Below are 24,887 nucleotides of genomic sequence, written 5' to 3'. Positions count from 1 at the left end.
TTTGGATAATTGGATAGATTATTTTACCAAGTAAATAAGCTGATCTATTCCTTTTGGCTTAAATCGGTATATTCTGCTATGTTTGCCACCAGGCATAATTTCAACAACAAAAGGTGATCAGCTGGTGAATGAATTGTGTATTCTACATATTACCAGTATATTCTACATTAGGTTCAACAAAATGTTTGCTTTTGAAATATTTTCTACTAACACTGCCTCCAAGTAGTGTTCTACTTTTAGTGCTGTCTTGGTTATTTCTTTCTGTTTGCGCAAGTAAAATTCCATCCAGTAAAATCACCATATTTTAATTGCAGCTACACTTACGTTGAATCAATCACCACATCAATCCAGTACCAACAATGGCATAAATGATTCATACAAACTGAATTTTAAAAACTTCGTGATTATAAACAATAAATACAAGAAAGATAATGGTACATTGTTAAATACATCAGGAATACAATACTTTTACACACAATGTAGTGGTATATCACCAGTCATTTGTAATCTATTGCTAAACATCACAGAGTTTTTTGAGTCAGAACTATTTAATAATGAAAAAAGTCAAACTCAGGTTACTTGTTCATGTAATATGATATTTTATTCATAAAGAACTATTCTTCAAACAATTAAGCACACAACAACACAAAGTGCTTGTTGAAAAACTGAAATTTGGACATCCTGCCTTTGTTCAAAGATAAACAGTAAATTGTATGGTGGAAATATTACCAAAAAGTTTTATTTTGGCATGAATAATTAATAAATCTGAGACAAAAACATCTACCATAACATGTTGCATGAAACGCGAAAATTATTGTAAATTTTATATTCATAAAGGTTCACACACATCAAAATGAAAACTGTTCTTATTAGACTAGTTATTCATCATTATATTCGAAAATATGTTAAATAAAAAAATTGTGACGGTGTTGTACAGAAATATATACACATTACACACACCTATAATGCATAACAACAAAATTGCATATTAGTAAAAATAATTATTGTGACTTCCACAAAAACTGTATAAAAAATTATAGAATTCTGGTATGCTGTGCATTTATAAAGGTAATGTGCATTAACACATCAATAAATCATCAGTTTAATGATAAAACCTTTTACAAAAATTATTATATGCAACAGCAATAATTTACTGCATATAACCATGTGAATCAGACTGTTATTTTGGTGAGATAGCATTGAAGCCAGACAACATCAAATTAACTTTGCAGACTATCAAGAATTAAATGCCTGTGTCAGGTGAGAAATGCATATGAAACTGCATTTACTAAAGGCATTTGCAGGCTTATTAGATACAAAATCAATTACATACAATGTCAATACTGTATCTTTAATCATGGAACTTTTATTTCGCTTTAATGTAGCTACCTGAGCTTTTGTCAGATACAGTTTCAAAGGAAGGTTGTATTAAAACTTGTTTTTGGGTACAGCACAATTTATTCTTCATTATGATTGGTCAAAGGTACACGTCATGGAGTATGTTCCTTCTTCCGTTATTTGGTTAGCCTGATGGAAAGTCAGCTCATGATGTCCATATTTGCTTTAAAAAGGCAGCAGGATTTAAAACACTTCGACCTCATCAATACGGGCTACAATGCATATATAATGGATAAAGCAACAGTCTTATAGGTATAGTTTTTGCAAAGAAATTCACTTTACAACATAACGATACATAAAAACATGTAGTCAATTATATTAAGCGTGATTTAAGTAGCTAATTCATGCTCAAATGAGAAAATGTTTTTTTTTGCAGAGAAAAAAACTTAGTGCTCTAAGTGCTCAATCTTTTCTTTAAAACTAAATAAACACAGACAGCACAAGAACAGCATTTTGTTGAAAACACACCCAGGTGTAAAAACAATCAATTCACTAAAATAGCAATGATTGACAGCAAATGTTTACATTGTATTGACGTTAAACTGTGGCTGCCACAAAAATCAAATGTAAAAGTTACAATTTACATGGTTCAAGAAAAAATAATGGTATTGTTTCCCAAGTCTGGTATACATTACGTAACATGGAAGCTACTTGCACCATCCATACTTACATGAAGGCACAATTTCATTCTTGATGGAGAAAAAACAGAATAAAACAAATTACGTCAACATTTTTACATAAAAATCAATATAAATACAAAAAGTTTGTAACATCAAGTTGGGGATATAAATTGCTTAAATAGCAGGAAAACGTCTAAAAATGAATTAGATAAAAGAATGAGGACTGTTTTTATTTAAATTGTCTTCTTTTACTGAAACCCATCATATTATGTTGGGTGCGGACTGGACAATGATGCATGAAGTGCAGATATGGAAGCTGAGAAGTAGCTGCATCTAAAAAAATTAAAAACAAACACTTTTTATGATAATTACCATCTTATTACGCTCCTGCTCAATGGATTCAAATATACGACAAAATAATCGGATGAATTAAAAAATAATTACCAAAAATAAAATAATGGGCATTCTATTATAATTATCATATTTTCATCATTTTGTTGACAATAAAAACCTGTTATAAAGGACATTGATCTTTTCTTCGACAGAATTTTCTTTCATTTTCTTAATTTTCTGCATATATTCTATTGCCTTGTTTTCTTCGAATTTTTTTAATGTTTCCAGGTACTTGTCTTTAAATTTTCTCCCTGTCGTTTACAGTCCAACACAACATTTTGAACTTTAAAATCTTGAGAAAACAACTTTCTGTATTGTACGAAAAACAAGTTACACCCAAACACAATTGCAAAAGCATTAAATTCCTATTATAATTAGCATCATATTTACTAAAAACATTGTCATCTTCCACACAACATTGACGCAAAAGTTTGTACAAGTATCCAAGAATACTCAGTGGTGGTGGCAATGGTGATCTGATTATCTCATATTCCTCAATCAACTCAAAACGTTGATAATTCCATATCCTGTCCACCTTCTTTTCAATTGTTGCGTATGTATTGCTGAAACATTCACAAAAAATAAACAAATGGTCAATAAACCAGACTGCAAAGGCTTTTAATTTCCTATATTCAGCAAAGAAATTTTTGCACATTTTTAACATGGAACATCCCCATTAAGGGATTTCCGTTCATTGTTAAACTGTTCATTTAAACGCTTAAATTACGTAGTTAATATTGTATTATCAGAGAATAAGAATTACCAAAAAAACCCAAAACTAGCAAAACCATACATAACAAAAATTTAACTTTTTGTTGAATTTTCTCTTTGTTAAACGTAACCATATGATGTTATCAAAAATACTGTCTCCATTTGTGTTGTCTTATATTATAATTTTATTTATTATACGCATAATTTAATGTTACATTTAGCATACTTCAATATAGCAATGAGAAGGTTCAGCAGAAGTATGTTTGTTAGTAATAGATAAGCAGCAGTGAAGAAGGGAGCCACTAGCTGTTGTTGAGGACAAGGACGATGTCCAGCCGAAATCAAATCTGTGTCATTTGTGCACACATATTCGTTGGTGGCTTAAAACAAAAAAACTCCATTTATAAAATTATTTGTTTAAAAAACATTTACTAAATATAAACTTACTGTACTTTTTCAGTATTTTTGCTTGGTTTTTACTTACTTGGATTGTAATCAATCTCAGATAAAAGAAGTTCTCCATACAAGTGCCAAAATGGCTTGGATAAAAATCCCTTAATTGCAAACCAGGTGTCAGCCTGATTAGGATAAAGGATAGACTGGATAGCTATTCCATAAGCAACAAAAAATGCCAGCATTATAAAGCAAAAGTAAAGAAAATCTAGTATCTGTAAAAATAAATAAAATATTTTACAAAAAAATACATAATATAACAGATACTACTAAGTATTCAATACCAGCTTTCAATTTAGCTTTAAAATGTATCAATAAATTACCATTTCTCTGATCATAATCAGCTTAGGACCAATGTTTTTGTTGATAGTAAAAATCTGCATTGTGCGCACGCAATGCAATATAAAAGCAACTGTAGCCAAAATTCTTGATATGTCCAAATAAGACATTCTGAAAAGAAAAACAAGACAAACCTAATTATACATCGGAAGTTTAACCTTATCTTTATATTTCTGCCTAACAGGGTGGTGTTCAAATATTTCCAAGATTTAGAGGCTGCAGCGCTGCAATTCCTCAAAACAAGAATGTTTTCATGCTCACTTTAAGCCAAATGAAACAAAATATATAGCTATGGATGCTATATCCAAGAAATTCCAGTAGTCACTCCAGTAATGGCAAATCAATAGCCAAGCATTCGATAATTTGCTTTTAGAAACTTTCATTTTCTTTGAAACAGAACCTCTTTTCCTTTGATGATATAACTAAAACAACAAGAAAATATAAAGCATGTACAATAGTGTGAAGGAATGAATGGTCAAATGAATGAATTACAGTTAAACAGATCAGTTGGTAAGTGAAACACCTAAATTACCTCATGAATTTCCTCAACAAACAAACTTCCACACCAAGCAATTAAAATGAAATCTATTACAGAAATAGTGTCACGGTAGTCAAACAGCAAAGAATATGCATACAGCCAAAGAATTCCCTGCATTCAAAAAACTCTTTGATAATATATATATGCCAAAGGTCTGCATAATCTATATTGAAATTTTTTTAAATACAATAAATCAAACCAGTGTAACAGCAGCATTGAACTGAAATTTAGCAAAGGGAGAATGCATGACTTTCCAGGCAATATCTAAGTAGTCTTGTTTTTCTTCATCTGTTAAACAAATTCAACATGCATTCAACTACTTGGTAAAGAGCTAGTGACAAAATATTTTTTTTTTGTTTGTAATTGCATATGATATTGCAAATGCAAGCATTACAATGTTATATGACTGTATATTAAAAAACGATGGGTACAGTATAATTGGAGTACTTGCCTGCTGTTTCTTGTTTCGGTGTAATTGGGTGTGGACTGGTGGGCATGTTTGAAGGCTCTGTTTCATTGTTTTCACCTGTGCAGTTGTTCAATTACCAATTAAACCAAATTGAGTTATTGCAAAATCTTGAATAATAAGTATAAAACATACTCTGTATGATCAATAACTAACGTTATAATTTCTGAATATAATTATTTAGTCTGTTATCATCATACCGGTAGATTAATCGTATGATTGAAACAATAACATTGTACATATTATAAATAGCACAAAAAAATTTACTTTGAATAAAATAGAGGGTTTAAATAATAATATTTAAAATTTTGAAGATTTTCAGTAATAATGTAATGGTTGCAAAAATGCAAAAAAATTGACTTGTTTGGAAGAAATTATTACATCATAATGCAAAGTCCTAATGCATGACAACAAGCAGCTACTCTTGCGTACAGAAGAAGCTGGCCTATCAGGTGATAAATATCAAGTTGATGAACTGAGTGTAAACCATAACAAGGATCAGGCAGCAATCACTTTCAACACATAATGTTAAACACAGCATTTAACGTTATTTGTTATTGGTTTGTCAACGTTATTCGTTATTTGTCATTTGTCATTGGTCATTGATCCTTTCTGATAAATAATATTAATGATGGCTGATAATAACCTAGGCCAGTAACATTTAGGTGTATATTGCTGTAAGGTATGGTTTGATTTCCTTCGATGACTTGAAAAGTTTTGTAATAAAATTTACTGTTTTCACATATTCTGTTACTGATCAGTGCACAATAACAGGCGAAAAGTTGTCCATTCGCTACACACCCTCATGTAGGCTAAATTAAGGAAATATTGTTAGCAATGATCATATTCTATCTCTATGTTTAAACTTATGGCAATGTATGGTACATAATGCATACACAGCATGTCAATTAGACACTTAAAACTGGGTAGGCAAACTGCGTTAGTGATCATGTCCCTATTAGTAAATTTGTACTGGCACAAATATCAACAAGGTCATAACCTCCATTGTTATATGCTTAGGACACTATATCATCAACAGTAGCTGCATCACAGCCTGATCTCATTACATGCACCAATAGCAAAGAATAACATTTAAAATAAATACAGCTTAGTTTCACAAAAGCTTTGTTTAACATGTTGACCGTCAACTATTGGTATTCTTGTGAAAGAAAAATTGGTTTCCACGGTCAACTACTTGTGATTGCTCTTTGTACCTCATTGCATTTCTACTTGACATTTTACACAGAAATTGTAAATTTCTGGCATCTGAAAAGGATGCAAAATGTCTCCATCGACAGACAGAACAATGTCAAACTTTTAGTTGCAATGAGTCCAGAATATAATTGCAAAAAAAGTTGTAAATATTTGTATTTTATCGAAGCTACATTATGACTTCGTGACTGCCAAAGAGTTAATGTTGGAATTGCAATTGTAAACCAAATGTTCAGTTATAGATATGTCCAACACTTACTGTCTACTCTGACTGTCACTTGTGATAAAGTAGCAAAAGAAGTAGTTATTGATCGAGTCGATGTGGTTCTCTTCTTGATATGACCTTTGAATTTGTAAATTACAAGCTTAATCAATGTTCGTGACAAAAATACTGCAATGTAAAACGTCAACACATACGTTGTTTGTTTTCATTTGATGATGCATCAGTGGAAAGATTTGAAGAGTACATTTTATTTTCATGGCCTGAAACAAAGTAAATTGCCAATAAAATTAACTGAAGGGATTGTTACAAGCATAGCGCATACTTAACAAGTGTTGTACACAATAAAGTTAAATTAAAATTAAATTAATCAACTAAACGCATGACACAACATAAGCTTAGCTTTCCGCACCAGTAACATTTTCTTTGCCTTGTTGAGAAGTTGACGCTTTATCAACACCACCACTACCACCATCATCCTCTTCATCATTATCATCATCAGCACAAAGTATAATGCCAAGAATGCCGCAACATACCAGGGGTAAAAATGCAATCAAAAAAAGGCAAACACCATAAAATGACAGAGTATAAAATGTGGCATTTTTCCCATTGACTTGATCAATGCCGTACCATACTTTGTTAAGAAGGTAGCGAACAGCTTTCTGGGAAACAATGTCCTTAAAACAAATGAATGATTACTAATAAATTTGATACTGGAAACTGTTTTTAAATCACAATAATTGTAAGTTGCTTTTATAGTTATATTGTTTGCAAATTAAATAACATGAAGTGGGAAGTGCTAAAATCTTCAAAGATTTATTGGCTAGTAGTTGATAAAGTTAAACTCATATTTTATTTACATTAAGGCTAACAAGTTTCGAATAAACATACAGGATATATAAACTTAATGTTTTGAAAAAGTATACACTGCATATGGAAAGATGTTTATCCAAATCATGTTAGCTTTAATGCAAAAAGAATATGAGCTTACCTGTATTAATCACATTTTTGCAAACAAAAGGTAAATAAAAATAAAAGTTGAATTTGATTCCATTCGTTTTTATTTAACTTTGAAAAAGATATTTTCAGAACAGAATGCCGGACAAATTCTAACAATAGCTACATACCTTGTGCTCATTATCACCATCATTCAAAACCTGCAATGTCAATTAAATATGCTCATTAAATATAGAATAAAAGTATGCCTAAGTACATGGTATAAGCAAAAACTGCATACGATTTACACTAATTAAGCACAGTTTACTCACATCTTCTTCATCAATTGATATTTGTAGCAATGTCAATCCTCCCCATTCATCTCGCCTACGAATGAGAAGATCACCTGTTTTGCTTGCACTGTCCGCAAAGCACTCATCAAGGATGCCAAGTGCAAGAGATTTGTACTCTCTAGCATGACATTTCATTGAGTCTTTCTACATAAGTTGAAACTTTTTAAAAAAGGTTAATTGATTCCTATTACTTACATCTTGCCAGTAACAATAGAAATGAGCGCAGACATTCCCCTATGCCTGTATAACATACTTTTCCTTTTCTTGTCTCTAAAACTATCATGGATTTTAACATTTCCATTGCACCAATAGAAGCCGAAAGCTTTCCTGATAAAAGGCTGAAGAAAACTTGTGACATTTCTGAGCGATTCATCACAATGCACCACAAAAATAATTCAAAATTCATATCAATCTGCAACATATCTTCCATCAAAAAGTGGTTTTCTTAATGCTACTTAAGAAAAACACATTAGTACATCATTATCTACCTGACCAGAATTTCCTTGTTCAATATCATAATCCCAACTTATCAGCGGAGGTAACAATCTATTTAATACAAAAATAAACGCATAAAAATATTTATTTGCACAAAGGAAAAAAGTAAACATTCTTAACATTAACAACTCTGCTACCAAGATACTAATACTGATACATACGTTTTTTTCAAATCTTGATACTTTTTTTTCGCTTGTTTTTTTAAAAGAGCATGACAAACATTTTTTTCATCTAACTCTGATCTATAAAGGCCCAATATATCATCTTCATCCAAAGTTACACCGGAATAAATATACAACTCAACAGCTTTCAGATCATCCTTTAACAATAGTAGGTTATGGAAACATCAAGCACCTTTGTGCAGCACAGTTCTGGTTCAAAAGATTTCAGTAGAAAGGTAGTGACCAGAGCATTACATTTAGTAATTAAAACAAACCAGTTTGATATTAAATCTAACTTACTAATTGTCTGAAGAGTTTTACCTTATATTTAATAATTAGATCAAGAATGGTGTTAAATCTAACAATGTAACATACGTACTTTTACCAAAGCATTGATAAGCAGCTTCTTAAGTGCTGTCTTGACATTTTTGAATCTTTTTCTTTGCACGTGCTCTATGATGAACATACAGTATCAATAAATCTAGTACAAATATCTACCTCTAGTATGAATATGTATCTTTAAATATTCATAAACATTAGCGATAAAAACCATTGGTTGCTAGTTTTTACCGGTAATTTCTGCACTGTTCTCTTTTATGAAGTAGTAGATGTATGCCATTATATTATAATTAAACTCATTCCCAATAAAAAAAAATTATATAATTTAAGATTGTATAATTCTATACAATTTCATTAAGCATTTAAATGGTTGACACATTCGCACAATAAAAATCATGTAAAATTCTAATACACTGAGTACGGTATTTTCTGATCTAACAATAACAATATCACTTTTAACGTATTCGACAAGGAATGAAACATTTGACAAATACTGTCTTCATAAACCTGTCTTCAAATAGAATAATAATTAAATTAATACAACCATAATAAGAATCATTATAAATTATAACAACAGTCTTAATAATTGTGTCTTCAGGAAAAAGAACAGTACAGTAGTTACAGAATTGGAAAATCTAAGAATTTTTTAGTTGAAGCAACTGATGAATTTAAGGACATTGGGTAATAAATTCAACTATGTCAGTTGTTAAAACTGGTCAGTGCTAACTGCTGAATTTCTCATTTAAAACTTGGCTGCCAAGACAAACCCATTTAATAGGGTCATAAAAAAGTACTTTAACTCACGAGCGTTCTTCCACAAAAGAGCAATAAAATGTCCAATAAACTGCAGCTATTACCATTTAAGATACTGGAGATGATAGCTATGTTGAAACTTTGACATTCAGGAATTTCCAAATCTACCCGGTGAACTTTGATAAGGCTTCTTTTCTCGTGACACAATCGAATGCAGTTTAGTAGACAACCTTCATCACTTATTGCTATTTCATGAAATTCTCCTATAAAATTTAAATTTAACACATCAAAAAGATGCAGACTGAGTAACTATTTTTGCTCAAGCAATAAATCCAAACACAATGTGAAAAAATACCTGAAATAGCAGATTTAATGTTCTTTTCACTGAGGGTCTTATATTCGCAAAGTGTTGCAAGAAAATCTGCCACACCACCACTTCCTTCCATAATGACTACAGGGATGTTACTTTCTAAAGCTCTAGAGACATCCTGTAGTAAAGCAAATTTACTTATTCATGCCACGATAATAATAATAATGATACAGATAGCTTATAATAAATAAACACATTTCGCGATTCAAACATCTCATATTTAGATATTAAAATATTCATTGTAGTTTGTTTCAATGTCATTATTTTCTCCCATCTTATACATAGTGTGCAACTTCAGCAAAATTAGCTTGGCAATATCAAAATGTTTAAACGAAATCATCTTTTTAAATGCTACTTCACCTGTATTGCAGTGCAGCTTCCATTAAACAAAATAAAAACAGGAAAAAGAACATTATCTGGAAAAATAAAAATATAAGATAAAAATTAAAAAGACAAAACTCAACTTTGACAAGAGTTACATATATACTACCGTATGTAACTGATATTTGTAAAATAAAATACTGTATTTGGGAGCAGACCAGACATACCACAGTTTTAACATGACATATTAACATCCACTTTAACTAGCATACAATGGAGTGCAGAAAAGCTACAGTAAAATCTGTTGGACAGGAAGTAACAGTTTTAGTAATACTGCACCTTAGAAATGTAATGTCTGAAATATTGTAAAATAAATTCATAAAAAGTTTAGGATTCCAAAATTAATTGGCACCCAATGCAAATAGTTTAGCATTTTTGCTTTTTCAAATACCATGAAATTACAGTTATTACACAATTAATGCATATTAACAAAAATGATGGCACAGTTATCAAATGTATAGTAAATGTGCAATGTGCATCCAGTATCACTATCAGTTAGACAGACAAAAGCAATCATATTAAAGTAACTTACCATTTAATATGCATTGTTGTGCAGAACTTGTTGGTAAGTTGTCATTTTCATTCAATAAAATGAAATGGGAGTGATTTTTATCGAAAAGTTTTGAACCATCTGACTTTCTTGTAAGAAAAACTTTACTTTCCTTGAAAAATCAATGCAGACTGAACATTCATTCAATAAGTTACCTATTGCTGCAATGGCATTGAATGTACTTGAACTTACGGCGTGTTTTGCATTTTCATCAAAAGGTATTAGTTGGCAAAGTTGAGCTTCACTGTTCCAGCGTTTGATGCCAATAGAAACAACCTGAATAAGACAATTAGAAGGGAAATGTAAAACATAAAACATTATTCACAATCAATTGCTATACTTCAATAGAACATTTAATAACTGATATCTTTGTTAAGTAAACGATGAGAAGAATCAAACAAAACATTTTACAAAGAACATGAGTTGAAAAACACCTAATTTTCTCAAATTTATTATAAAAAAATTCACATGAATAAAAAATCAATGCTTTAGCAAAAAAAGTGGATTGTAGCAAGAATATAATTAATGTGAACAGTTATGTTTTATTTTCTAAGCATTCCTATATGCATCAAAATATGTAGCTGGTCACTATCATTTCGCATATGAAAAAGCTAATGAGCCATTTAATTATTTTTTTAAGACTAAATAGATTACAACAACTAATTGATTTTTGATAATCAAATTAAAAGTGATAATTAAGATTGTAAAAGATTGACATTTCCACAGCATCATGCCATTCAAGCAACATAAACCTTTATTTGAGAAGGTAATTCCAAATCTGTGAGACCAAGGCTGCCTTCTGACCCATCAGTAATAAGCAATGCACCTTATATTTGTGTTAAAAGTTAGGTTATCAAACTTTTTTAGAAGCAAAAAATTTTCATCACAATTTTTCTAATTGTAGGATTACCTGTTATAACTTAATTTATTTATATCTTTATTTTATCCAGAAAAAGCTCATGAACTCAAAATTATAATCAGGGCTGCTATATCGTCCTTATTTCTAAGATTTTTTATTATTTTGAAGGACAAATTAGAAAACATTTTTGTTCTTTTTTCTAAAAAACATCCTTATTTTCACTTACGTCCTTAGTTGGGTCCCTGTTTTGGGCATTTTGACACCTTTAATTCTAAATTAAGAAAATCTTTTTTAGAAACATTGATTGCTTTCTCCCGGTGTGCACTGTTGAAGGTAGTACTATTGTTTTGTTTCCTAATCTTCCTTAATTTTTAGTCCAGACCGATGGCAATCCTGGTTATAAGGGTAGGTCAATTATGAATTATCTTTACTTTGTGAAATTGACTGCAAAAAAACTATAAAAATGAGATTTAAAAATAATAGATAAAATTTCAGCAATAAATTGAAGCATGTGTTTCATGTAAATCCTCTTAGACAAAAAGACAAAAAATTATTTGACCTAAAAACAGTATTATCCAGAGTGACACGGGCATTAAACATAGAATTGGAAATTTTCAACTGTTATACAGTATAGCCGATTAGACGTCATAACCTCAGCGTTGCATAGACTAACCAGCAACGTAACCATATAGTTTAGAAAAACTTTTATGAAGTCACCTACTTGGACAAACTGATTTTTATTTTTGATCACTGAATTCGTTTAGTTTCATCGCTTTAATAGTTCACAAAACAGTTGAGTTTAGTAGTCTTACTGAATGCTAACTTATCATTTCAGCACAACTACATTTAACAACTTGCAGGTTTAATACCTTTCTTCTCTAAAAACCAACTAACAAAATATATAAACATTAGTCTTTATGATATAATTAATGATTTTTAAAGAGGTTGTAGCTATGTCCTGTTGATCACAAAACTTTTAAAACTAACTGAACTTTCAATTTAGCTTTGATTTATTGTTAGTTTTTTCAATACATTTTCACAAGCATATCACCAAGATCACAGAAGTTGCTTCAAGTTATCGAAAAAGTTCATATTAAACAAAGTAGAGTTAACAAGCCTTTACTGCATTTAGTTAAGAAAAATATGGCCAGTGTTGCATACAGGTAGTTTATTGGTGTACTTCATTTATAATTAACCAATACAAACCAGTTTTTGCAGCTAAATTCACTATGCTTTGACAAAACTTCTGATGCAACTGAGACACTATCTGTGTACTTGTCTCTCCACATAGAACAAATGCAAGGTTTTTTTCTGACAAATCCCATTTCTTTCTAAGCAATGAAAACACCTCTGTAGTGTCAATGCCATGATTTATCTCCGCAACCTACACATTTTTAGATGTTAGTTTAAGGTTTCATAATTTAAATGCAGAATTCAAATCCTTGAAAAAACTTTTAGTTTTATTTAGTATTTTCAATTAAAGATTTACACTATCACATATGCTGATTTACTACAGTACCGTACATAAACTGAAAAAATATTTTTCAAACAAACAGAAAACAAGCCTTCAACAAAAACACTACATTAATAATGAAGTTACAAATTGATCAACGATACCTTTGCTGATTTAAAATGAGACCGGCCACTAAATTTCAATTCCCAAAAGCAAAGATTTTGTTCTTGATCACTTGAAGTAGTCATCATCCATTACCAGCAAGTTTTCCCTGTTATGTTCAGAAATAAAATAAATTGGAATATCCCTGTCCGCTAGCTTTAATAGGCAAACTCATAAAAATACCAGTTTTAGTTGAAATAGACTAAGTTTACAATGTTAGTTTACATTGTTTTATTGGATTCTTTTGTGAGGTCAATGCACCAAACTTCTACCAGCAAATATAGCTGTATAAACAATTGGAGAAAGTTATTAATATCAACCGACCTGTTTCAAAAGCCTATGATGTTTTGCAAGTGAGGCAGCTCTATAAAAGATATAACACCCTAAAAAAGAAACACTTAATGGAATCACAGATAATAAAAGGTTGTTTTAATATTCATTGTTACGGTTCCGAAATTGTCCATAATAATTCTCGGTGCAATATTACCAGACTTTAAATATTTTCACCACTTTTCTTGCTGTCTTACATTTTTTTCCCACCACACATTATGTCATTGCATTGGGGAGTTATCGTTTTGTTTCATGTCTGTCACCCATTACCTCAATTTTTCTTAATTTGATATTAATCTAAAACAAAATTGTTTTCTTTCTTCTGATGTGTACATTTTGATTGAGTTAGTTCTTCGCATAAATCATACAGCTCAACTGTAAATAACCAAAACATGGTTAAAGTATTTTGATGAAAATCTTCCCTCAGCAAAGTAAACATGTAGCACAGTACAAAGTTTTTTTTCTTAAAAGGAAATACTTCTGTTTTATGCACAAGGAATACCTTTAGGTAGGTTCCTCAATGAGTTAAACCATAAAAGTTCGTAACCTATACTATAGTGCATTTAAAGGCCACAATAAAAAGCAAATAACTGTAGTCAAAATACCCTTGACATATATTCTTAGTTAGTATCCTTTGAAATTTACTTTTATCTTCTAGACACAGAAAATAAAACATTATCAAAATGACAATGATAGTGTTCAAAAGCTTTTAATTTTATTAAATCCTACTAACAGCATATGTTCAATATGATTCATAAAACATACTTACTCGGCTTAAAGCTGAGTAACTGTGGATCTCCATTGCCAATGCTGGCATTGCTGACCTGGCAGAGTATGCACATTATATTGAAATCTTGAGACAGTCAGAAATGTGAATTGAATATGACACATAATTCAATTAATAAAAAAACCAAAAGTTCAATGCCAAAAAGAACAAACAATTTTTTAGATTTTAGGCAGTCACATACCACCAAGTTTCTACAGTTTGGATAACTTTTATTCAACTGTTGGTCTGTCCTATCAAACCAAACTCCTGGTGTAAATAAACTAGTAAACAAAGGTAAGAGGAGTGACATAAATCTATATTCTCAGTAAAAGCAAAAAACATGGGTGGTTTATTTTAAAAACCATCAACAGCTTTTTCTGCAGAACTGTTATCTATACCTAGCTATTAAATTTTTAATATATTTACTAATTATATTTTTATTCACCAACACACGCGCACAAAATGATTTTTGAAATCATACACCATTGCAAAATTAATTACTCATACAAAAACTCTTGTGTCAGAGTCACATTACTGACCTTACTGTTACAGCAACCGCCAAAGCAGCTTAAAATCTACAATTATCACATAAACTATAGTATTTATGTTCTTTTCTTTTCCACTGCAAGAGGATTTAGATTTTAGAGAATGTACACAACATACACAGTAATGCATAGTTTATTACAATTCCAGATTAATGCACTTTCCAAGCAGCCTACGCTGTGTCATAAAAATATACTAAATGCAGAAGTTTGAAAATGTCCTGAAATATTGCAAAATCTTATTATTTCAAGGACTGCTCTGTATATAGCAACAATGAATCATACAACAATACAAAACAATAAAGAATTAAACTTTGGCACTATTGCTTGATGGTAGGTAAGGTGATAATACTAAATTAGGATTAAAGCGAATGGAGTCTGCTCTTCTACTGTAAATCACCCCAAAAACTCTGATAGTTTGGTTTACATTGATTTTATTTGCACAATTAATGTTAAAATTTTTTTTTACCGAACTACAGTATAATGGTGGAATTGAAATTTTCCAAAAATGCTACAGACCTAGTTTCACACCATTGTTCATAACTACTATGCTGCCAGTGACTCCACCAGTCACAGTGGATTAATTAAAGCAACACGACAAGAATATGTCATTTACAGGCAAGAAGACAAGATTATCTTTCCAGCGAAACATTTATACCCGTATTTTGTGACATATCAACACCATAATCATTGACTAGGCCAAACAAATTATAAATGAGAACATCAACCATAAAAATAAGACTGCCTGATTTTCAGCTATCACTGTGTGGAAACAAAGTAAAGTACGTTATCCTGGTAAAAACGACCACAAAAAAGGTAAAAATCTTTAAACAAAAATTAAAAATAAAATGAATTACGTAGACCTATGTCATTGCACATAAAAATGTCTGAAAAATATTTTCAAGAAAATTATTAGAAATCTACTTTTTCAGAAGTAAATAGTACCAATACAAGGTTAGGCGATCAATTCATTTCTGCAAAATATGACATACGCATGTTTTCCTTACAAATGATATAAATGTGTAAATATTTCAATACAACACTTAGTAGCACAGATACTTAAATGAGTGGCTACAGGAATTTCATTTTCAAATAACAAATTTATGGCAAGTGTCTTAACTGCAATGTCTTGGCTATTGTTAGCAAAAAGTGCAATATAAGCATAAAAAAAATAAACTAAGCTAAGCACAAAGCAAGAGAGGACAAAAGTGTGCAAATGTTTGATCATTAATGATAACAAATTTGAATGCATTTACAGAAAGTACTGCAACATTAAATACGTATAACTCACCACTACAGGAACACAATACAAATAATACTACTAAAGTAAGAGCTTCGCAATAAACTCACCGTAAACAATAATTTAGAGCGTATTTTAGAAACGTCTGTAATAAAATGTCATTACATATAACGGCAGTGATACCCAGTATTTTTAAGGTCTTTCAAAATTCATACTTCTCCAATTATAGCAGAAAATTAGCAGTTGACCTTTAAAAGTTGCTGTCTTTGGATGTTGAGCTTATCATATCCCTCAGCTTCTTTATTCACTTTCGTGGTCAACAAAAAAATGTTTTGAAAAAGTTTGCTTATACTCCTCTATAGTTCCCACAGGTAAATACCCAACCATATTCATCACTTTGGAGCATACCGCTTCGATGCGCTTCACCAGTGGATATGGTACTGTACGCTTCCACTTATCCACAATGGACGTAGAATTTCGTTTATGTCCTAAACAAGGCAATGTTTATAAAGTACATGAATTACATGGCGCAGATCATGGTAAAAAAGTGTGTTCTTTAAAATCTCATTTGCAAAATAAATAAAAATTATATTAGGATGCCAACAACATGAAAAACTTCAAACTTGATAACAAAAATTAACTTGATAAAAACAACAGGACAGTACGTACTGAACTTATTACAAAGAGGACAGGTTCTAGTATTACTGTTAGTGCTTGAAGCAGTCAAATTTATTTCACAAGCAGGCTTACCCCATGGATCATAGCGAACTCTATGTTTGTCTGTTTCTGTCATGCCATACTTGTATGATGTTCTGCATTTTTATAAAAACAAATGATAGTAAAAACTGCCTTGTTACAAAAAATAGAATGTGTTAAAGAATTAATTGTGATTGATAATCTTGATGTAAAACTATGGATGGCAATGTATTACAGAAAGAAATAACACAACATTATGACAAGTTTTAAAGTCCTATTGTGGTTACAAAAAAATAAAAATAATTTTCTATTTCATAGTGGCTCATCAAACAAGTGTTTTAAACCATAGGGACTTGTGTTGCATGTAATTCACAGTATAATTACAAAACTTACTTAATTGCATAACGAAGCTAACGTTGCAAAGGTTTGGTACGAATTACCTGTTAGTTACTCTAAGTTTTTGGTATATTTTATGCACAGAAAATATCGCTATTGATATCTGCACTCAGCCCATATTGTTGTTTTCCGAAACAGAGAAATAGCAGAAAGCAACGTTTCTAATGTGAGGTAATAACAGGTCCAGGCATCTTTTCGTATCATAACCATATTGTTCGATCAAATAGACAGATGAGTAATCATATTTGCAGTATGACTTCCAATTTGATCACTTCATGAAGTAAAATTTTATGACCATAACTCAAGTATGGAAAGTACCATCTAGTGGCAACACCACGAAACCGTTAAAAAAGATATCACACTGTGTACAAAGCACGAGGAACATTGCGCAAAAGTGGGTCACGTACATTGATAAAGAGGTGATACACAATTCAATTTGGAGAAATGTTTGTCATAAAACAAGGCCGATTAATATTGATAAGAGTAGTAAATCACCTTTATTTACATTTTAATTTGCCTTTATAACCTAAAAGAAGAATTAATGGAAAAATTATATTCATGAGAAAAGATGATTATTTTTCCGAGAAAATTCTAGTGGCTACCATAGAAAAGAAACGCAGCGATATTGGAACTCAATATTACTTGTGACATGAACCTGCATTGCCAATAAGCAAGACTGATACACTAGAGTATTACCATAAAACAACATGCGCTGTAGTAGGAAAATATACATAATTGCTGGTATCTATTACCATATGGCCGGCTAATTACGTAATTAAATTTTGAGTTACGTGTAACCATAATTTAGGCACTGAACCTACATATACAAAGCACCTTGGCATGACAAACAAATTAGAAAAAAAAACGGAACGTATCACTTCTAATCTTTCCAAGCAACTATGCTAGTATCTAATCTTATAACCAATTAAACCAATCATGACCTATGCTATAGCATAAACCACTGCAATTCATATGCGACCAGGAAACATGAATAACTATGGACCTAATCTCTATGAAAATAACTGGTGTAAATACGTTAGTTAAAAATTTCATTTTATTACCCAAATTCTTCAGGTATAGGCTGTTGTGTATTTTCGACAATCCACGTTTTAACAGAATCATGAAATTTCAAACCCAAAAAATCATACAGTGATTTAGCAGCATGATATGGTTTAAGAGCAACATCTTCATATCGAAACATCTACAAAAAGTGACTTCGTTTAAACTCTGTGAAGAAAGTTTTTTAATTCAATGCAAAAATAAATTCATCAGCAAAAATAAAACATCTATTGAATGTATTCCAAAAAAAATTATACATGATTATATAAGCATAAAATAGTGATATAGAGCAATAACTGCAACACCTTGTATTGCAGCCATTCTGGTTTTTCATGAAAGCTGATATCTAAATTGGCAGCTTGTCTGGAACATGTAAATTTCATTGCATCAGCCAAGTTTAACTTTGGATGAAGAGTTAGCCTTGAGGAAGCAATGCCTCGCGGATCACGAATCAGATGGACAACCTGCAGTATAAAGACCAGCAAATACATTTGAGCCTTTTGACCCACAAACACAAAAACATGCCGTTGTCTGCCATTATATTTTATCTGAACAAGAAAGTATTACATACGCCACTTGTTTACAAGTAATTTAACTTTCGCTTAATGCTCATTATTTAGATCAGATAAGTAAACGCAGCACTGTAAAGATTTTCTGAAAACATTAACTAAAATTAATGACTACCAATACAGAAACTACCCTATAACTGTACTTTTCTATCTGATTCTAAAAATACCTTTAAATCCATATAAGGTATTTCTGTTATGTTTTTCAGTTTGTAAATGTCACAAAGACGAATGACTTTGATGGCTACCATCTTCTTCCTCCGACAAGTATTTGCTACAAGATTAAGATTTACCATTCCACAGTCAGACCAACCATCATGATTGTGACTAAACAGAAAAATATAAAGTTGCTAACAAACACAATCTTTGTGTACTGTAATATAAAACATACGCACATAAACTCATGCGTAAAGCCTAACATTAAATGAGAACCAGTGAAAAGTTATTTACAGGAAAGTTGAAATCCGTCATAGGTGAAAGGTGTAAAGTACCTATGACATTCAACAAAATTTATAACAAAAAATTATAGAAACATATATACTCAGAAAATTTAGAATGGGGACAGTGGTCTTCAAGCATCAGTTCCTTTGTAAAAGGTGCAAAACAAAATTTATGTTTTGTGCATACAAAAATATTACGATTGTACAGAGGTCTTTCACTCTTCTGCATTCCTACAAAGTACAAACGCAGAATAAAATATTAGGTCATTTAAAGTTTTCTACTACAATATATACAATTAAGTTATTCTCCATTGCAATTTATAACAAATATTTTGAAGAACTATATATGTATATATTTGAAACGTAAATCCGACATAACTCTTGGTTCAACATGCCAAAATGTTTTGACTGTCTTTGTGAACTACCTTATGAGCAGTTTAAATTTAATACAAAGTGTAATACATCAAAATACAGTACAGGCAAGTCAACTCAACACTCAATGTTTAAAGTATTCATCATTATTACTGATACTAGTTTAAGTTATTCATATCTAAAATTGATAAAATGGATGAAAAGTGTTTAATGAAATCACTGGTTTTATAACTAATTTGACAAAGCAATGATGTTTGTGCTTTATGGCCAAAAAAAATGCTTTGAGTTAACCAACAACAACAACAGTAAAAACTTTTTTGAGATTTGATTTAAAATAGTAGTTAACATATAATTAATTAAAGGGATCTCGCTGGAACCAGTAAAGTTAATTTCATTATCAGAAATTTTAACAAACCAGAGTAAAGTTAACTAGCTTTAAGTATAGTAAAAACAACTCTTGACTCAACGGCAAAACAATGGCAGATTCTCTATTAATATAAGTTTATCAAAGTCCAACATACCTCTGTACATTGCCTCCCAGTCTGGGAAAATGCACTGTGTGAGCTGTTTCATAATATCTTTCTTAAGATTCACATGAATATTGCATTGTTCCAGTGGTGAAACCATGATAAGTGGCTCAAACATGTAAAACACATCTGGATGCTGGTTTAAAAGTTCACCAAAGAAAGAAGAACCTACATTCAAATAAAAAAATTATCAAGGACATGATAAAAACTCAAATGTTTGGCAAGAACATGTTATTATCTCTGAGGGTTCTTCCTAAACATGAGGAATTTAAGTTTAACTCACAGACCCTTGCTCCAACTTTTTTCATCCCAGGTTGGGAACCAACTGGTTTAGCAGGTATTATGGTAGCTTACATTTAAGTATGATGATATATATTTTTACATTTTGCATGCAGTTTAGGAAACACTATACAATATGAATTTCGAACACAAACTGTCATATTAATTAAAAGAGACTACCCTATAATATTATTTATTAAACAAACAATTTGTTAATTTCATCAATTTTTTAGAAATAAACTGTTGTTCTGTTGAGTAAATTCTCTATCAATGCATATATAAAATCTTCCAACATTTTATATAATCAATTCAAGCAAACCGTACCAGATCTGTAATTGGTAAGCAAAACAACTGCTTTTGTTTGTAAAGGCAGGAAATCTTCCTTCTTCGTAAGGTATTGAACATATCTTTTATATGCATCATGATCTTTTCGATAAACTTGAGGAATCAAAGAAGGATTCCTTGCTAGAAACTGTTCCACCTAAATAAATAAATATGGAAGGCATTCCTATCAAACTTTTTAACGAAAAAATAGCCTACAGACTTTTAAGAAAATTTTTTTAAATCTTAACTGTCTTTGTTACTAAATGAAAGTGCTGCAAACAAACCAACAAATTGAAATCAGGGACTTAACACCTTATATGAGTAAGCTACCATGAAATAAAAACTAATAAAAATATCATACATATATGGTCAAACGTCCCAAATCAGGAGCACACAGATTTTTTCCCAAAAAGCATTATATCTGGTCATTATAAAAAACAAACAGATAAAACTATCGCTTTTCATGTCCTTTTGTTGACTTATCTTTCATCTAATTCTAATCACACGCTAAAGATAAGCTCACTGCATGCAGTCTGACCTTATCTGAATGTATTTTGTCAAGCTGTTGATTTAGGGGTAACAACATGTTTCACATTAGTTATCTGAACTTTCTTGTGGCACATTTCACGTTGGTAAATTCGAACAAGTTTTTATGTCATTTAGTAATGGAGGGACTTAGTCTTCAGTTACATATAAAATATTTTTAAATATTCTGCAGAGTTAGAAGCAATAATGCAATAACATAAGCTTGGATTGGTATGCATTTTGCGATTTATACAGCAAAACGCAGGTCATCTGAGTGGTTTTAAGATGACTCGTAGTGCTTAAATTCCGGTTCTTCGCGTCACTAAAGTTTTTTTCCTTTTCTTCTTTGGTGTCTTTTATGTCAACTTTTCTTTTATATGTTAAATACGCTTCATAAACCAGTTTATTTCCACTCGTGTCTAGTACAAAAATCTAATAAAGTGCAATCACTAAACAAGGAAATAGAATGGCACACGTTGGACAAGGACGTTGCAGAATCTATCCCTGACTATATGCTAAAAGATTGAATTGTTTCATATCCACAACATTATCAGTGGTCCGTTGATAGTAAAGCCACAGAAAGAGAGCAAGTGGCGTGTTCCAAAGTTCGCTGTAGTAAATCATGTGTTCAATGACGTCAAGTCTATAAATAGACGAGAGTCGGCAAAAAAAGTTTGAATTTAAATTGCTCGTGTGTTGTTGTTTATTTGTTTTCTTTGCAACGTTTTGCAGCAATCAACTACTCTTAATGCTATTCAATTATTGCTATTGAACATCGCTTTAATTTTTTCTCAGAACATGTTGTGGCTCATGTGTTTTTGCGGTCAAAAAAATTGTCTTAGTCTATTGCTGTACTCATCCATTTTATTAAGTTGAGCATCGCAATTCGATAATATTGTTAGGCTCATGAATATGATCACTCGATACAGATTAAGTTGAAAAGGCCACACGCCAAAAAAATTCAAAGAGGCAGATAACTGACTTTGATATTAACGACACGCCATTGTATTGTTGGCAGACAATATTAGTTGCGATATTTACATTTTACCTTCACCAAATATAATACATATATCACAAAAAGTAGTGATTCTTAATTCTAACCATAAGTGGCATTGCAACTTAATAGCATTATGCAAACCAGGTAATAAACAAGGATGGTTTCAGATTTATCAGAGTGACTAATTATTTTTTGAGCTAGTTAGGTGTCGAGACTAGTTATAAAGTACAGTTGTAAGTTATCATATTATCTTTGTATGTAATCGTATTATCGTGATAGTAGCACAAATTGTTAATTACACAAAGAGAAGTTGCTGTTATTTAAATCTGTTATTATTAACAACTGTAGATAGGTACCAACTTCCACAAAAGTATGACTTATTGCAAGATGATGCACAAGCAAACATTTAATTGGAAAGTTTCCAAAAAAATGAGCCTACTTAGGACATTTGACCATATTCCTTTGAAATATTCATAAAAGACCATACAGTATGAAACAAACCACCAGAAATGAATTAGGATGTACAATAGAATTAGAATGCTTGATTTTGCTGCCTGATACATTTAAATACTGTGTGACATTAGTCATGGAAATACATGAATACAATCAATTCTTGAATGTTTCCATGCTTGTTTGTGGCATCCTTAAAAAAGTACTTAACTTTACAGTCAACTTAATTGTACTTTTCTAAACTTTTTGAGAATATTACACTTATTTTTTATACTACTGATATAATGTGAAGGTTAAGCAGTTTATATGAAGTAAAACCCCAAAACATCGAAATGGACCAACACAATTTTGCATTTGTTGAATTAATTACAACAGTTTCGATCCGTATCAACATAAACAGATATTTTAGACTTAGAAACGCAAAAATGCACTTTTTCAACTTTTTTGCATTAATTACTACATGATATGATACATATATATACAACGCTGTAATATGATGGGCGATGATGACATAATCTGACACCGCGCTATTTTACCAGGTTGGTGGCAATGATATAAAATTGAAGCAAGATTAAATATTTTTTGCATTGAAACTGGATTGTATATTTAGTTAAAAACTAACATATCTTTCCCTATTGGGTAATTTTTGAATTACAATACCTTAGTTTGATCAATATCAGTTGTTGAAAATTGTTTTTTATCTTCATTCTTCTCAGGTGCAGTATAGTATATTTCAGAGTTTATTTTTCCAGTAAATATACTTTGGCCCAAATTAGTGGTATTGGATTTCTGCATCCAACTGAACTTCTTATGAGAGGCTCTCACATTGGAAAATTTATAAATTGCTTGACTGGCTAGCATTATAAAAACTACTAATGAGATGAAAGTTAGCAGGAGGAGAAGAAAGAAAACCCACTGACGAAAGGAAAACAATCGCTTGCCACATGACATTTTGACGTCAACTCCAACTCCAACACTTATGTCAAAGACATCAAACTGAATGCTTATTGCTATTCTATGCAATTGCTTAATCACCTTTTGAAAGAAAAAATGTCTATTATTACATATATACTTGTTTATAAAAAATCAGTGTAACCAATAAAAATAACTACTAGAATAACCGTTAGACACTAACTAAACATTAGAGGCAATATAACTATTTGCAGTTACTAGGTGGTCTTATGGCCAAGCCATAACTTGAAGTGCAGATGGCTTAAAATCGTGCTCCAGAACTATAAATATTGTTTAATGGAAATTTTCTTTATATTAAATACATAATCGTGGAAATGAATTTGAGCCAATAACAACCTTTAAACTAAAATTACAGAATTATACATATTTTATTGGCAGAGTTAAGTGTCAGTGCAAAAGCAATAAATTTGCATTTGACTTTCAAGACTCTAGAGCAGTGACTCTTAACCTTTTTCGGTTTGCGGCGCTATTTTTCAGTAAAACAAATTTTGCGGCACCTTAATTTTTGATTTTTCATGAGTTTATGAACAAGCTGCATGATTACCGGTAATTTAAAAAAGTCTACTTTGGAGCTTTTAAAACAAAACAAAATTGTCAAAGCAAAATATTGTTTGCTGTGATTAAAATATTATGCCCTTGTTTATGCCCTCTATTAGACCCCTTGTTTTAGCTGGCACCCTTTTGCACCGCGGTACACCAATTAAGAAACACTGCTCTAGAGTGTAAACTTTTGAAGGCTAATGCAAATTGATTCATCTGTAAGTTGTGATTCTCGATTATATATTTTTCCAGGAATTATCATTTAAGGCACACAGCTGATTGTAAATCATATGCTAACACTCGGCAGCTTGTATTTAAGTTTATGCTGACAATCACAAAATTATTCACTATCTGACAACCAAGATTGCAAAATAAAATATTCCATAATTCTTTAATTTCCAACAATTCTGCAAATTAGAGGTATCATAATCTTTATCCTTGGACTGACTAACCTGACTGAGGAAAGTGTTTTTGCATGATTTAAACCGGCGATGATTCGTCATCACTCAAGCCCCGGGTACCGAGTTAGCCGTTGTGCATGTTTGATGAACAGCCTATGGTTGGCCTATCGGACTATGGCTGGCCTATCAAACTATAGAATACTAAAAACAACAGAAGGCCAACTGCTTTTTCGCCATGCATGAGCAAGTTTAACATACTTTAACAACATCAAGCAGTGCGCAATGTTGATAAAAAGAGGGTGT

At 31.2% G+C, this 24,887-nt stretch overlaps 2 protein-coding genes across 2 annotated transcripts; both read right to left on the bottom strand.

Annotated features, from left to right (window-relative positions):
- Window positions 1-290: 290 nt before the first annotated feature.
- On the bottom strand, window positions 291-13,272 carry LOC143459778 (transient receptor potential cation channel subfamily M member-like 2). Its single transcript, XM_076957048.1, has 27 exons — window positions 13,165-13,272; window positions 12,754-12,931; window positions 11,441-11,514; window positions 10,881-10,964; window positions 10,671-10,800; window positions 10,118-10,173; window positions 9,743-9,875; window positions 9,492-9,650; window positions 8,675-8,748; window positions 8,296-8,453; window positions 8,128-8,185; window positions 7,893-8,051; window positions 7,619-7,783; window positions 7,478-7,507; window positions 6,763-7,027; window positions 6,548-6,613; window positions 6,390-6,473; window positions 4,904-4,978; window positions 4,652-4,740; window positions 4,447-4,563; window positions 4,176-4,336; window positions 3,899-4,025; window positions 3,607-3,790; window positions 3,349-3,502; window positions 2,802-2,974; window positions 2,530-2,662; window positions 291-2,351 (listed from the first exon to the last, which is right to left on the bottom strand). The coding sequence occupies exons 1-27, from the start codon at window positions 13,249-13,251 to the stop codon at window positions 2,285-2,287; spliced, it is 3,240 nt and encodes a 1,079-aa protein (XP_076813163.1). The 5' UTR covers window positions 13,252-13,272; the 3' UTR covers window positions 291-2,284.
- Window positions 13,273-14,920: 1,648 nt separating this feature from the next.
- On the bottom strand, window positions 14,921-23,740 carry LOC143460360 (carbohydrate sulfotransferase 1-like). The gene is made up of 9 exons (XM_076957836.1): window positions 23,332-23,740; window positions 20,700-20,856; window positions 20,091-20,264; window positions 19,299-19,428; window positions 18,928-19,084; window positions 18,497-18,655; window positions 18,194-18,333; window positions 16,791-16,852; window positions 14,921-16,528 (listed from the first exon to the last, which is right to left on the bottom strand). Exons 1-9 carry the CDS (start codon window positions 23,620-23,622, stop codon window positions 16,341-16,343), a joined length of 1,458 nt encoding a protein of 485 aa, XP_076813951.1. The 5' UTR covers window positions 23,623-23,740; the 3' UTR covers window positions 14,921-16,340.
- Between the last annotated feature and the right edge of the window lie 1,147 nt (window positions 23,741-24,887).

This window comes from Clavelina lepadiformis, chromosome 5 (assembly GCF_947623445.1).
Source record: "Clavelina lepadiformis chromosome 5, kaClaLepa1.1, whole genome shotgun sequence".
NCBI classification, from domain to species: domain Eukaryota; kingdom Metazoa; phylum Chordata; class Ascidiacea; order Aplousobranchia; family Clavelinidae; genus Clavelina; species Clavelina lepadiformis.
Note: the sequence above shows the minus strand (reverse complement) of the source record. Positions and strands in the feature narration are given on the sequence as shown.

Coding starts and splice junctions, on each gene's coding strand:
- LOC143460360 (XM_076957836.1), bottom strand. CDS start 23,622: ATGTCATGTGGCAAGCGATTGTTTTCCTTTCGTCAGTGGGTTTTCTTT. Junction 20,857..23,331: donor CTGATATTGATCAAACTAAG/GTATTGTAATTC, acceptor TTATTTATTTAG/GTGGAACAGTTTCTAGCAAG. Junction 18,656..18,927: donor TACCTTATATGGATTTAAAG/GTATTTTTAGAA, acceptor TTTATACTGCAG/GTTGTCCATCTGATTCGTGA.
- LOC143459778 (XM_076957048.1), bottom strand. CDS start 13,251: ATGATGACTACTTCAAGTGATCAAGAACAAAATCTTTGCTTTTGGGAA. Junction 4,564..4,651: donor TCAATGCTGCTGTTACACTG/GTTTGATTTATT, acceptor TTTTGAATGCAG/GGAATTCTTTGGCTGTATGC. Junction 2,663..2,801: donor GGAAGATGACAATGTTTTTA/GTAAATATGATG, acceptor TGTAAACGACAG/GGAGAAAATTTAAAGACAAG.